This window comes from Anastrepha ludens, chromosome 6, assembly GCF_028408465.1.
Source record: "Anastrepha ludens isolate Willacy chromosome 6, idAnaLude1.1, whole genome shotgun sequence".
Taxonomy (NCBI): domain Eukaryota; kingdom Metazoa; phylum Arthropoda; class Insecta; order Diptera; family Tephritidae; genus Anastrepha; species Anastrepha ludens.
In genome coordinates, this window is record NC_071502.1 from 34,580,266 (window position 1) to 34,594,903 (window position 14,638).

Genomic DNA, 14,638 nt, shown 5'->3' on the forward strand with positions numbered 1-14,638 from the left:
TCTTTGTGTACTTAGTGCGTTTTTTCCTGAAACTGAATTGGTTATTTAGGATTATATTTCGGTATTCAATTATAGGCATTGTTCTTTTGAGTAAAAGGGATTCCGTTACTTAAAAGGCAATTGGCAATAGGCTGATGGGCCGACATGAATCGACTTGTTCAGCGCTTTTTCCTGGTTTGAAGATCATTTTTACTTGAGCTACTTTTCATTAAGGAGGAACCAGATAATGTAATAGAATTATATTTGTACCTAAGGAAAGTTTGTTCTTCTTCTAGGAGCTGTTTCAGTACTTCTCTTATTACGGGGTCATATCATAAAAATATAAAATCTATAGTTTCAAGTGCATCTGACAAAATTTTAAAATTATTATTATTTTTTTTTTTTTTTTTGAATTTGCCAAAAATTTGAAACTATGGATTTATATGGTTTCTGCAGGAGATTTCATTATATTTCCATAAAAATTATTAAAACTAAATAAGGAATAAATAAATTGTCAAAACTAGACAATAAGTCCTTGTGCTGTAGTTATGTAACGCAATCTGCAATTAGACTTGGTACGATTGGTCCGAAATAAATATGCAACTCCCGCAAGATGAATACCCTCACATCTACATGCATATGTGGTGCGACTTTAAATCCGTTAGTGATATGGCAAAAAAATCTGAAGAAGCGTCAAATTCGTCAGAGGCTCGCGGGCAAGCCCAATAGACCGCACCAGAAGCGGATGTATGTAATTACTTTTGATTTTGATTTTATTCTCAAACTTTTATCAAAAGTTATGCAATTCCACTAAATCAGAATCATGCGCTTATTATTTAAATATACTACCAATTTCACGTACTACAGCAGGAGTATATTTTTTACCCATACAAATAAAATTATCGTCAGGTCTAAAAATTACAAATATTGAATATTTCCATTCGCTTAACGTAATTTGATTTAGTTGTGCAACTTCAGTTTTAAACATTCAATTTCAAACAGAAACCGACCATGAATAATTGAAATGAGCAGCAAAAATCAGTCAGTAATTCCAACCAAAATCAGAAATGTCCATACGATACTCGAGCCAATTATGTAACTCGGTGTCAAATTTAAGTTCTGCAACCCGTTCTCTGAGTTAAAAAATAATAATTTGACCTTGGGGTATTTGACCCTGTGTTTAAGTATTTAGCCTCGGATATTCTGCAAGTGGCCCTAACAGGTTCATAGATTTCATATTTACCGAAACTGCGAAAAAAATGGTTCTTAACGAAAGAGCAATCATTTCATTTAAACAGCAAAGTTACGGATGTACTCAATCACATAATTTAGCGATTGAGAGGTGGAATCACGCACGAGTAGAGGAGTGTTGAAGAGCAAGTGCACGTGCTTCAAAAACCGAAGTAATCGCAGCGATCGCAGAAGCCAACGCGACAACAGCATCGCGAATGCAAGCGCATACGAGCAACGCTCATATTTGTACCGCCACCCCTGAATCGGAAGTACCGAGCGATCACCTTGCACCGAGAATGTTTAGGTGCGTGAAGTCTCTCGAATAAATTAAGTGAGCAGGTTATACGAAAAATAAACAGAAAAGATGTTATACGAGTGTAATAACAAAACAAAAAAAAAACAACAAAATACATTTCTCATTTCAATGAGTTGCCATTTTCGCGTTTTCATTAATAACAAGTTTAATGTTGCGCTGTATGTTGCTCACTGTAACGCACTATATAACTGTTACAAATAATATAAACGCATACAATCACAGGTGTAGGTGCATACATACTTACATTCATACAAATAAATACATATTTAGCTTGAAAGCCCCCAACATCCCCATCGACCACGCAGCAGCTGCGGTGGCAGCAGCAGCAGCAGTAGCAGCGACGTGGGGAAAGCAGAAGACGAAGGGGGCCGACAACTTGATCGACTGGCGGCATTTGCGAACCGTACAAGTGTGCTGGCGCTCGGGCGAATCAAAACAAGCGCCTGTGCTTCCCGCAGCACCAGCCACAGCTGCGATGCCAACGACAACTGCAATAACGCGGCTACGTAGCAGAGCCGAACAATCGAAAGCAGAGGGTATTTAACCGACCCCAAATCAATTTGCAATTTCAGTCTAAAATCGCGTTGCATCGTTGCATGAACTTGCCTAACAAAACGGGACAATTAATTCTCGCTATTCGCGCAACAAACAATCGCACCTAATCGTTTGAACTTGAATTTTACAAAAAACGAAGACACAACCAAACAACTTCCCAAATACATAAATATCGTACGTGTGCAAGTACTTACATTTGGAAATCCGTAATTGTTTAACGGACTGCGGAAATATACATAGTGTGTGTACGAATACCAGCGTTTGTGCATTTGTATTAGCCCAAATGTTGCTAGTGTTGCGATATAATACCGTCAATCAGTCAATAGCACGCGACTAACATTTTTGAAGACGAACCGGCTGAGCAGGCCGCAACTGGCAAAAGAAGAAGACAAAACGGCCGCAACAACAAGAAATAAAAAGTAAACAAACGAAACTGAAAACTACCTACTCGTGCTGGTGTGCCATATTCAGTGAAATATATTGCACTTGATACTCGTATTGTAATCGCGAATCGGTTATCTAATAGAAGCAAGTGGGTGCGCGCCAATGCATGACCTAGAAAAACGGCTGTGGTATTGAGAGTACAGTGGCAAAGTGGATGATTCGTAAGCGGCTCAAAAAGAAATGAATAAACTTTTCATTCCAGGCACGTTCATTTAGCCAAGTCGCAACATACAGGCTACTGTATGGTAGTAAAAAATATTAACTGTTTTAAAAAACAAAGATTTATTTAACGGATTTTCAAATTCACGAACGCTTAAATGAACTGAAAAAAAATATTGGAAAAGTTGCATTGTTAGAATTTGGCACTGCTGGCTATAATAAACTCTTAAATACTCCCTGTGTATGAGTGACTTTTGTTTTCGTACAAACAACAATAAACAGCAAAGCGTGTCAATGAACGCGAAAGTAAAAGTATTGCGAGCAGGATGAGCTTAGCCATTTGCAGCTGATAAACAATTGAAGGAAGTTAATAAAGGGAAAATAGTGAATACTTGAACTAAATGAACACTGACGCTTTGGTGGAGTGCAAGGCTTTACGCGCAGATACAAAAGGAGTCTGCTAACCATACAGAACGCAAACCATTAGCCAGCCATCATTAGTGTTTTACTGCAAGCAAATAGGACCTGTGATAATAAAGAAAAGTAAAATCAAAGTCAATATAAATCAAATATAAAAAAGATATATAAATTTGTGAATATAAAAATATATAAAAAAAAAATCCTAATTGATACCGCACTTTACTTGTGAACACTGAAACTGAAGAAGATGAGTGACAATTCCAGCAGTCAATTTGGAAGCAGGGAGGCCTCTTCCGGCCACGAAGCCAACGCTGGGTATAAACAAGTTGGTAGTGCAAGGCAAATTAGTGCGGGCCAGGGAAATGGTGGTCATACATTTGTCGTAACAACGGTAATTACTGAATCTCTTACAAAAATGGAAAATCAAGCTTGCAACACAAGCGATTCTAGAGTTCAAGATAATCTGAATGGAATTAACTCTTTTGACCTACCGAAAAACGAGGTAGACCCTAACTCAGTTTCAGATCTTCCCTCAAGCTCACAAGTATTACAAAAATCGGATTTGTCTAAAGCGATTGTTCCTATTTCTTCCTCATTACCATCCAAATTGTTGCGCTTTCATGCAAAACGCTCGGCTCAAGCTCTGCTGCAGCAGGTTGGACAGTCGCAGTCTTTAGACTCACAGTTTGGCAGCGATGAAGGTGCCGTAGGTGGTTGTGACTATGAAACAAACAACAGCCCAGATGTGTTCGATATGCCCATTCCACTGGCAGCCACACATGCGCCACTTCCGCCAAGCAACACACCGGTTGAGTGTTATGAGGATAAGTTAATTGATGTTGGCATGGGTTCCTCCATCGAGGACTCCGAAGAGTCGGAAGAGGACGATGAACTGAAGCCACTTGCGATAGATAATCACGTTTTGCACGATGTTGTCTTAAGTCCATCCATTGTAGAGAATGAAAACATATCATGCGTGGCCAATACTATTACACCTGCCACAGCTGTCTTAAGCGAAGCAAATTTGGAAAAATTCCATAAAAATCAGAGTCCACATCAACACCATCACAGTAATTATTGCCGTCAAATGGATAATATCTATTTACACCCAAACTTTAAATTGGAACCTGATACTAATGGGGATGATATTCCAGAAGTTTCACCTCCGCCAGCTGTGGCTCCAGCTAATTCACCTACTGAACCTAAACGCATGCACCGTTCATTTTTGACAATGAAGAAACCTTCGATATCAGAAGAAACAGAATCTGAAAAAAGTACTGCCAAACCTTTCAACGCCACATCTGTGTCGTCTGCTGTGGAAAATGTCACTAAACCCGACCTAAGAGCTGACCAAACGCTCACTAATGAGATTGATACACTGGATCCAGCATTGATACCAAGTGATGAATTGGCTGCCGATATCACAGAAGCTGTGGAGTTTTACTTCTCAAATGAAAGTATACTCAAAGATGCGTTCCTCCTTAAGCATGTGCGCCGCAACAAGGAAGGCTTTGTCAGTCTGAAGTTGGTATCCAGCTTTAAACGTGTTCGACAATTAACCAAGGAATGGAAAGTTGTTGGCGACGCTTTGAGGCGTAAGTCTCATAAAATTGAACTGAATGATTTGGGTACGAAAGTGCGTCGTATTGATCCGCTGCCTAATTTCGATGAAACCATGCCCTCACGCACTGTCGTCGCCTGCGATTTACCACTCGATAAACTTTCAATCGAAAAAGTATCTGAAATATTCTCCAAATGTGGAGAGATTGCATTGATACGTATACTAAAACCTGGCATGGCGATCCCAGTAGATGTTAGACAGTTCATGAACAAATATCCTGAAGTTCAACAAAAAGAGTGCGCCCTTGTTGAGTACTTAGAATCTTCGTCGGCACGTGAAGCCAAAAACCTGCAGGGCCCATTTCAAGTATACGAAATGGTGGCTCCCAAAAAGAAGACGGGTAAGAAAGCCATAATACAGATAGCCACACCAGTTGCACGAATGGTGGAGAATTATCGCTACTATAATGACGCTACATACGAACGTACACGCGGAGGTAGTTTCAGCGGAGTGATTCCACATGACGTGACAGATCTGCGTTACAAACTGAGACGCTTCAATTCAGACATTCATCCTAAGCCACTGCCAGAGCCTCACCACAACAATCACAGCGGCCAACCGCATTATCATCATCAGCCGTATAATATGCACGGCACACAACATCGCGGCAGCTTCGCCAGTGAGCACTCGCATCAATTTCAGGTATATCAGCCACGTGCGGCCAACAATAGCGAGCCGGCGTCTGTCGGCTCATCTGCGCCCGACAACAACAATAACGCTGGTGGCTATTTTTACGCCTACTCACCACGTCGCTACAGCAATAATTCAACTATCTCTGCCAGCTCGAATGCTGTCGTTGATGCTTCCGTAAATACATCACAAATTAGCGGCAATAACATTAACAAAACGAATGCCAACAACTCAAGCAGTAACTTGGCACGACGATTGTCAAATTGTTCGGACAATTATTCAACTTTTTCGGACTCTCGACGACCATCGAACTGTTCGGAAAACATGTCTCAACGGCGCGATTCCAATTGCTCTGAAAACTGCCCGTGCTCTCGACGTATTTCCGATTTCGGACAAACAGAAGTTTACCGAAAAATTTCTCAAAGCTCTACCGGCAGTGGTGGAGAGCGTCGTTTCTCTAACGGTTCCATGCAATTTGAGCGTACATTTTCTAATCCAACCGATGTAAACAGCAACGGAAACAACAACTTTCCACGCCGTATGTCTAATGACTATAACTTTGAGCACCGCAAACAATCAGTGGACACCCAAACCGACACGCCATATGACGACCCCAATGTTGGTGGTGGCGGCGGTGGTTACAACGTCTTTCCGCGTCGTTATTCGAATAACTTCAATGTAGCCAACAAAATGGCTGCATATGACAACGCGCAGTACATCAATGGTCGACGTATTTCAACCGATTCCGGTTATGATCGCCGCTATTCGTTCGGTTCCGAATATGAAGGCTCGCCACGTTCGCGCACCGGAAGTTTCCTAAACAATTACAAGCATGGTGTTGATTTCGATGGGCAACCACGTTCACGAACTGGAAGCTTCCTCGACAACTCACCACGTTCTCGTTCAGGATCATTCGCACAAAGAAACTCGGAGAATCTAGTGCGTACGCCGATAGGGCCAGATGGTAGCAAAGGCTTCGCTGGACGTGCTAGAAAGTTCGGGCAAACCATCTCCCCCGTAAATTAAGTGTCAAAAAAAAAAAGAAAAAATAGATTGTCGTTGATAAACTTATACGTAATTTTAAAAATCTAATACCTTCAAATATTTGTATATGCCTTAGATATTTATTTAGACAATCATGCGTACAAAAAGTTGAGAAGGATAAGGTAGTTTATTGTTGTAATTCGAATTTATTTTTTGTTCTATCTAAAGCGTCAGTACTTAGGGGTACGATTAGCGCTGCAATTATTATTTTTTACATCATGCACGAGTAGATTTTATTTGTATTGTATGAAAGGGAAATTTCACTAATACAAATGTACAGTGTCGAACAAAATTAGGTATACTACGCACTGATGTATGTAGTGCTTGCAAATCCTTTTAGTATAGCGTAACTTGAAATACTTATAAGGATCACGGAAATTGTTATTTTGAGGGTAAACAAATAAATTTATGACAACTACGCACTCCATTTAAATAATCAAAATGCTTAAGCTACTTTTGAAAACCGGCTTTAACTTGAATAAATTAATTTTTAAACTAGCGGATTTTTCTAATTAATGATGTTGTCATTCTTCAGCCCTATTGAGCTAGTTTTAGCTACGCATTTAGCACTGAATAATTCAAGGTGGCGCAAAATTAATCATCCAATTTTGTTTTTATTTAACTTTTTTACTAAATAAAAAAAATCGTTATAAGTGGCGGAAGCCTTTATTTGGACTTTTATGCGCTCCATTGCTTGCCTGTTTGTTTACTGCATCTTCCTCAAGGCGCATCCATTAAAGGTGGTGCCCCTAGACCAACAACAATGCTTCGTACGTTTGATTATCACGGCAATGTTTCATTCTGTGCTGACAGCCTCATGTACACGGCGAAAGAAAAATAAACAAATCATCTGATTTACCGATACAACATTTAATAGATTCGCCTTGATCACAAGCGTCAAATATGAGTGACGTACGACGTCACTTGCAAAAATTATAAATCTTCCGGTAGAGTGATTAATTTAACCCTTGACTGGTCTCTACAAGTTCGTGGCATCTTGCCGGCGGCAACCTACTACTCGAAAATTTAAATTTATTCTATAATTTCAATGCTTTTGTTCGCTGGTGGAGCTTGTAGCTCAACGTATCGATGATTGGTAACTGACGCTAACTTGAACGATTTAGTTGAAATATTTGGCCATACCAAATACTAAAAGTTGCATCAAGGACATTTTACCTTTTACGTTAATACTAAAAACATGACTGGAAATTACGCTCAACTGAGTTTAAAATTTAATTACATATATACAATGAAAAATTGATATGCGTTTCTTCCAGCAGAATTTTCAGTAAGATCTTATTTTAAATTAATAATCCGAAATTGAAAATATCAAAACAAGTCTTGTTTTCTGAAGAGCTGCCTGCCAAATTACGGATACTCTGTATTTCGACATAAAAAGTTTTTATATTATATTAGTCCGAAAAGTTTTGTTCGACACTATATGTATGAACCTTCAAAGTTCAACACTGCTAATCATATTTCTCGTGTTGTTTTTTTTTTGTTTTTTGTTAATACCGTTTTCTGAAAGCGAAATATCTTTAGTATGCAATATTGTTAAGTACGAGTGTGACTACACTCGTTAATAATAACCAACAGAGAATAAAAATATTTTAATTTTTAGCTTTTTTAACAAAATACACTTGTATTACTAACCTAAGCAGTGGGAGTAAATGCGGTGTTCAATTTTATGTAATTTATTAATAAGAAAAATGCTGGCAACTCAGTGATTACTTTCAATAATTTTTTGCTAAACTATGACGATAGTTTTTTAAGTTTACTCTTTGTGAGTTTTTATGCGTATATTCATAAACGTGTTTTTGTTAATAAACTCACAAGTAAATGCACTAGGCACTACTCAAGCAATTGTTGTAGATTTGGTTACTATAAAATTTGTTATCCTTTTCAGTTTCATATAAGTAAAAAATATTTTATAAATCCAAATGTGTTTTAATTGTACACAGGCAGACCGCTGACCGTAAGTATTTATTATTAGTATAATTGAATTGAATTTACTGCTTTCAGGTGCACTGCCTGTTATTAGTAAGAGTAATAGAAAATTGCGCTAATAGGTTTTGCTCAACTTACGCGTGCATTCAGGACTCTTCCGAAATGTCCTAACAACCTTAACATCTTACGAATTTTCGCGAACATACAGGTCCTGTGGTAAAATGATCTAGCATATCTATTTTTAATTTTTTCACTGTATAACAATATTCAATTTTTGTTTTAAATTACAATGCTTCGCCAACGAAAATGGTAAAGGGGTCAGTTTAATACTGATTTTTTTTTTTGTTTTGGTAGATTCAAGTTTATTCCGTTTTGAATGAAACGGCGTGCGATAGGAAGCATGGAAGCTATAAAATATTTTATTTTTTTTTAAGGCTTAGTAACAATAAAATTGTTAAATAAACAAAAAGAAGTGCGTTGCTAGCAACGGCGGCTTTCAACGGGCTAGTGAAAAATTGCTAATATATATGTGTATATACATACATAAGTACGTCGTAGAAGATCGGAATCCTTCAGAAATTTAAAGGTTTGGGAAATGTTGGAATCGGAGGGATTAATTAGTAGTGATAGTGCATCAGGACCGTCAAAATGCATATGTCTTTGCCTCTCTAGTTCAGGGCAAAAGACCAATAAGTACAGTATACTGACTGGAGTATTACAAAATGGACGCAGGCTTGGTTACCTCCCTTGTAGTAGGTGTGCATTAGTGATTACACTGTAACCAATGCGTCGGGCGTAGTATAGTTAGATGGAAGGATGATAAGTAACTTGGTAACTTGGCGATTAGGATTAACTCTGGAGCAGTAATGGCTATAGTGAACTCTGTCAGCTACTAGTTTAGTTTGCCTCTGTTGCTCTATGAGTCGATAAACATCATTTTTACATATACGATTTGATGTGGTTGTAGGAGTAATGTTCATATCTTTGGCAGTAGTATCAGCGTGTGCCGGCACCCACATGACTTTGATTTTATGGGGGTGAGAAATCAGGATATTTCTTATGGTTCCAATAATTTGATTGCAGTTATTTAAGTTTTTATGACCTGAAAACGGCCCATGGCACTTCACTAGGATTTTTATGAATACTGCAATGGCAGAGAAACTGTTGTTGCTTCGGCGGTGAAAATTTAGCAAAACGGAAGTGGTAGTCCGTACAATATAAAATCTCCACTTTTTTTCACGACAGGAAAGGAAGTGCACTTCGCTTTGCAACAGTCGGTGAAGATTAACTGCCAACTAGAGCTATTAAGGTGAGATGAAATTTCCAAGAAAAGTGCGCAACACTCTACCAATGTCGTTTAAATTTTCGCATGTAACTTAAGACGTTTATGAGAGATGATTTTATCAGCACCAGTGGATGATGACATGCCTCGTCGATAATAGTCTTGAGGGCAGTCCGTTGTCTATTGAAAAAGAGCCGCATTTGGAAATTGGAGAATCTGTCTTAAGAGTCTTTGTACGCACAGCTGCCGAATGAAAGAACTTTTGTAGAAAATAATTAGAAGGCTATAAAATATAGTTCAAGAAAGAGAAATTTCTTTATTTCTCTACTTTTATTCAACATTTTTTCAAATTTTTTACAATGCAATATGGATCTATACTGAAGCAACGTTTACAAATTGTAGATTTTTTTTTTCAAAACTTATGATACGTTGCCTGAATGTAGGTCTCGGGACATCGGAACATTGAAGAAAATGAGAAAGCGGACGAACTGGCAAGATATGGATCTGCCATGAATAACATTTTTACAGATTCGGTATTCACACCACTGGGTGCAATCAAGAATGTAATCTCTTCAAAATATTTACAATTCGCGGATTGTAGATGGAGAGTTCAGACAACCTGCAAATTCAACAGAACGTTGTGGTCTACCTACAACTACAAGCAAACGTCTACATTGACAAATATGAAACGAAGGGATGCCTGCAGACTCACGGCCGTGATAACTGGCTTCGGGTCCATAGGAGAGCAGGCAGCCAAAATGGGCTAATATATACTGCCATAGTTGTAATCAACCGGAGAAAAAGGAAACTGTCTTCCACTTTCTCTGTGAATGCCCTGCCCTATGGTAGGCAAGAATGTTAACCCTTGGCAAACCGCTTTTTGAAAACATAGGCATATACGTAAACAACCTTATAAGGTTCCTTAATCGCACAGACTGGATATAGTCGTGAAGAAATAATTGTATAACTTGTTGTTAGCGAGGATGTGGCAACAAACTGGTGTGCAAGCACAAATTGGATTATTGGTCACTACTTCAACCAATCAAATTCAGCCTGTAGGTCAAAGAGAACTAAAATTATTGACGATTTTTAGCTCTATTAGCAATAGCTTGGACCTTGACAAAGGAGAGGTAGAACAGAGACAAACGGACACCCTAAGCAATGAAAAATGTCCGCGCGTAATAAAACTTTAGATCCGTCCATTTATGGGACAAGTTTGGGATATTGGGATGCAATTGGAGTGGAAACTCCAATTCAAATGGTTATTCAAAATAGTACGGAAGCGCTAGTTGGATGTTGAAAGAATCACCACTTTAACCAACCAACCAATCGTTATTCAATATTTATTTCTTAATTCTGGTCAACATTTGGGGGCGATTTTCTTATTTTCCTTGTGTTTTTTCTCTACTCTCGTTCAGTTATTTGACGTGACCAAGCGTTGGAACGTTTTGCTTCTGATTTATTGCGGCACTAAAAAATATTCAAAATTACCTTCCTAAGAGAAAAGTACATCATAATCTTGGATATTTTTTCGATCTAGTGATTGTTGTGAGTTCAATGTCGAATAAAGCTATAAAATATCTAATTTTCAGTTTTGAAGTACACAAAAGAGCTTAAAAGAGCTTCACCACAAACTGACTGGCCGAAGCAGAATGACAGCAGAGTCTTAAGTTTCAATGGGCTTTACATCCGACGAAGCTGACAAAAGTCTAAAATCGCCTCTTGACACCTCGAAAGGTTGACAATTTTTTTTTTGTGCATTTTGTACATTTTCTTGTCCACGCTCGGCATTTTTTTACATGGCAGAAAACACCTAACACCTTCAGCAAAAAAAAAAAAATGTTAAAAATCAAAGCGATTTGCGAGCCACTTTAAACTTGCACTTTATCATACCAAAATTCAATAGGCATATTCTAAATTGTTCTAAACATTCTAAACTATAAGAAATTTTGATGAACATTTGCACAAAGTTTTAAACTCAGGTTTATATAGTTTTTGTAGAACAATAAACTTTACTTTAATAAAAAATAAGTATAAGAAATAAAAAAGAGACAAATATTTGTCAAAACTTGTCAATAAATCCTAGTGCTATAATTATTTAACACAGTGTACATATGTATGTATATTGTATATATAAGTATGTATGTACTTGAAAGTCATGGTTATTTAACGTACATACATACAATATTAATATAAAAATAAAAGTATTTTTGGTATTAAATAAATAAGCCAATTTTTAAGTGATATATTATATAAATATGTAAATAACTGTATGTGTCAAAAGGTACAATCGCAAAATGCTCAAGTGTACATATGCACCTACATAAATACATACTCGTACACACATACAATACAACTAAATTGCAAATTGAATGCTGTGGCGAAACGATTTTTGCGTCTCCTTCATCATCGTCAATTTCAATACCGCCACCTACAATCGCTGGCAACGTCAACAGTGTTGCTGTATTGAAATATTGGTAAAGGTCAGGTCTTTAATTACTCTAAGATGTTTTTCAAAAGAAAATACCTAATTTTGTTTGTTTGATTTTTACTTGAAATAAAAGCCACTTCATTTCAAATATGCGCGTGCGCTTGTATGTAGGTGTATGCGTATGTATGTATGGTTCTTCGGCGTTACCTTCCTTTTTTGATACGTCATTGTTTTGCACATGTTAATATATTGTTTTTGTTGTTTCAAATACTATTTAATATTTTCACAACCATAGATGTTGCTGTGCGACCGGCCATGGTTTTTATGATTTTATACTTCGTACTTTGTAGTTAAATAAGTATTACATATCACTCGTTTGCTGGAAGAACGTCAATTTCCAAGAGAAATAAAAAACAAATGATTTATATTGTGTATCTACATATTAACAATATCCCAATAAAAGATAATACGTCTTAAATTTTTCTTATGAGGCGTAGCAAATTACGAAACATGAAATTTTGATTTTTCGTGCTTTGAAATTCCTCAAGTAAACGAGCAATATTCACTTACAGTTTCACTTTGTGATCGTGAATGTTACACCCAGAAGGAAATGAGATTGACAGCCTCATTCTCTATTGGGAAAGAATGGTCAGACGAACGAATCGTCTACAGACGATTTTGTTTACCATTGGCATTCCCTAAGTTGGTCGCCAACGCGTACGTTGTAGCAGAATGTGAGACGACAGCATTTGTCATATGCGTAGTTACTATAGGTAATTAATTTAAGTATTATTAGATGCGCAACTAATGAAATTACAACTTGATGAAAATACCATATTTCTGGTAGATACGAGATACCGTCGCGGTAAAACTGTTCATCTTTTGAGGCTATCCACTGTTCAAGCGATTTTTTGATGTCTTCATATTAATGGAACTGCTGGTCAGCTAGACCATGTGCCATCGATCGGAAAATGTGATAATCGGACGGCGCAATATCTTTTGTTGTTGTTGGACGTTGTTTTACTTAAAGCAGCTATAAACGTTTTGTAGCTCTCGATGCGCTTCAGGGGCTGTTTTTTCGAATAAAAAAGGAAAATCAACACTTCCCGCAAATAACGTTTATTCGGCACAAAATGAGACATTTTCACATAACCAAAAGTATATGATACCAAAACTAAATCACTAATGTGTCGAAGCAGTTTGTTTGCCATATACATATCTAAGCTTGGTTTATGACGTTTAGGTCATGTTAGAATCGACTGCACACACACTGCTGGCGGCATCTATTGACGAACTGCGGGAACTTAGTTGCACATAGAAATAACATTATGTTTTTTTTTCTCAAAATTTTTATCTTTTTCAAACTAACTTTTAAATATCTGATAGTGCTCGTCCTCATTGCTTACATACCTATTTCTTCATACATATAATCGGTTGTTTACATACGCGTTTGCTTGTTTTCATTGGCGTTTTTATGCCTATTGTAGTTATTGTTGTGGTGTATAAAGTTATATGGCCTCTGGTGACGATACAGCATGCTTGACTGCGCTTTGTATGTGTTAGTGCAGTCGGGTGGCGTCGTGTCACACATACTTGTTGTCGGTAAAAATCAAAAATTTTAGATATATTATTAGCGTCAAGCACCCGACACGCACACATATAAAGTTCTTGTCAAACAATGCTTGACCGTCACCAGAGGCCAATAGTGTAGATGCTTGAGGCGTTGGGGCAGATCATGATGTTGTTGGTGGTTCTGTTATAGATGGTGTTGTATTCCATATCAAATATAACAAAACGATAGTAAAATTTATTTCGTTTGAATTTGACATTACTCTTCGTTGTTTTGCCTACTATTCGTCATAGGGAATGTTTTTCTCTTACGTTATAGCCTCAACTGCTTCCGGATGTGTTTGTGTTCGAATTGGGGACCACAGGACTCTAACATGAAACGAACGTTCGCTTCGCGAGAGAGAATTATGGCGTTTTTCACCAATGAGTATGCCGAAATGTACGCGGGGGAGAATTGACTGTTCGTCTACTGTAAGAAAATGACGACAATTTCTGAGCAAAATATTCGATGATCCCGAGATGAGTTATAGCAAAGGCATTGGTGTGTACTTTGTTGTTGTGTGAATTATCTAGACAACAACAAAGTAAAGGTAAAAAAGTTTGACGATTTAGAGAACACATAAAATTAAAAAGTCAAACCAGCTGCCACCTTAGTTACCTTAAAAATGGTGTACGCATCTATGACCCAAGATTAGGACAACGGACAAAAGTGTTAATCTTTGGTGCTGCACAACAAGGCCCAATCATCATACTGCAGCCGTTACTGCGTGGTGTATGATAGATGCGGCAAGGCGTAAACTTACAAAGAATTGTTCAATTCGCTCGACCTTAGCTTGGCTTCCGAAAAAACAGAATTCATCCTAGTCACACCTCTAAAAGTTAAAATGCCAGAGATCATAACGACTGAAATATCTTGGCATCAGACATCATCCCACACTCTTCAAATGTGAGAGATGGATATTAAATCGCAAAGTTGTCGAAGGCAGTCTAGGTCCCTTAAGAGCAGAC

At 37.7% G+C, this 14,638-nt stretch overlaps 1 protein-coding gene across 1 annotated transcript; it reads left to right on the forward strand.

Moving 5' to 3' along the window:
• Positions 1 to 1,768: 1,768 nt before the first annotated feature.
• LOC128867371 (uncharacterized) lies at positions 1,769 to 8,329 on the forward strand. The gene has a single exon (XM_054108528.1). The coding sequence runs from the start codon at positions 3,354 to 3,356 to the stop codon at positions 6,381 to 6,383; it is 3,030 nt and encodes a 1,009-aa protein (XP_053964503.1). The 5' UTR covers positions 1,769 to 3,353; the 3' UTR covers positions 6,384 to 8,329.
• Positions 8,330 to 14,638: the final 6,309 nt, after the last annotated feature.

Excerpts from the sequence above, each read along its gene's own strand:
- LOC128867371 (XM_054108528.1), top strand. The coding sequence starts at position 3,354 with ATGAGTGACAATTCCAGCAGTCAATTTGGAAGCAGGGAGGCCTCTTCC.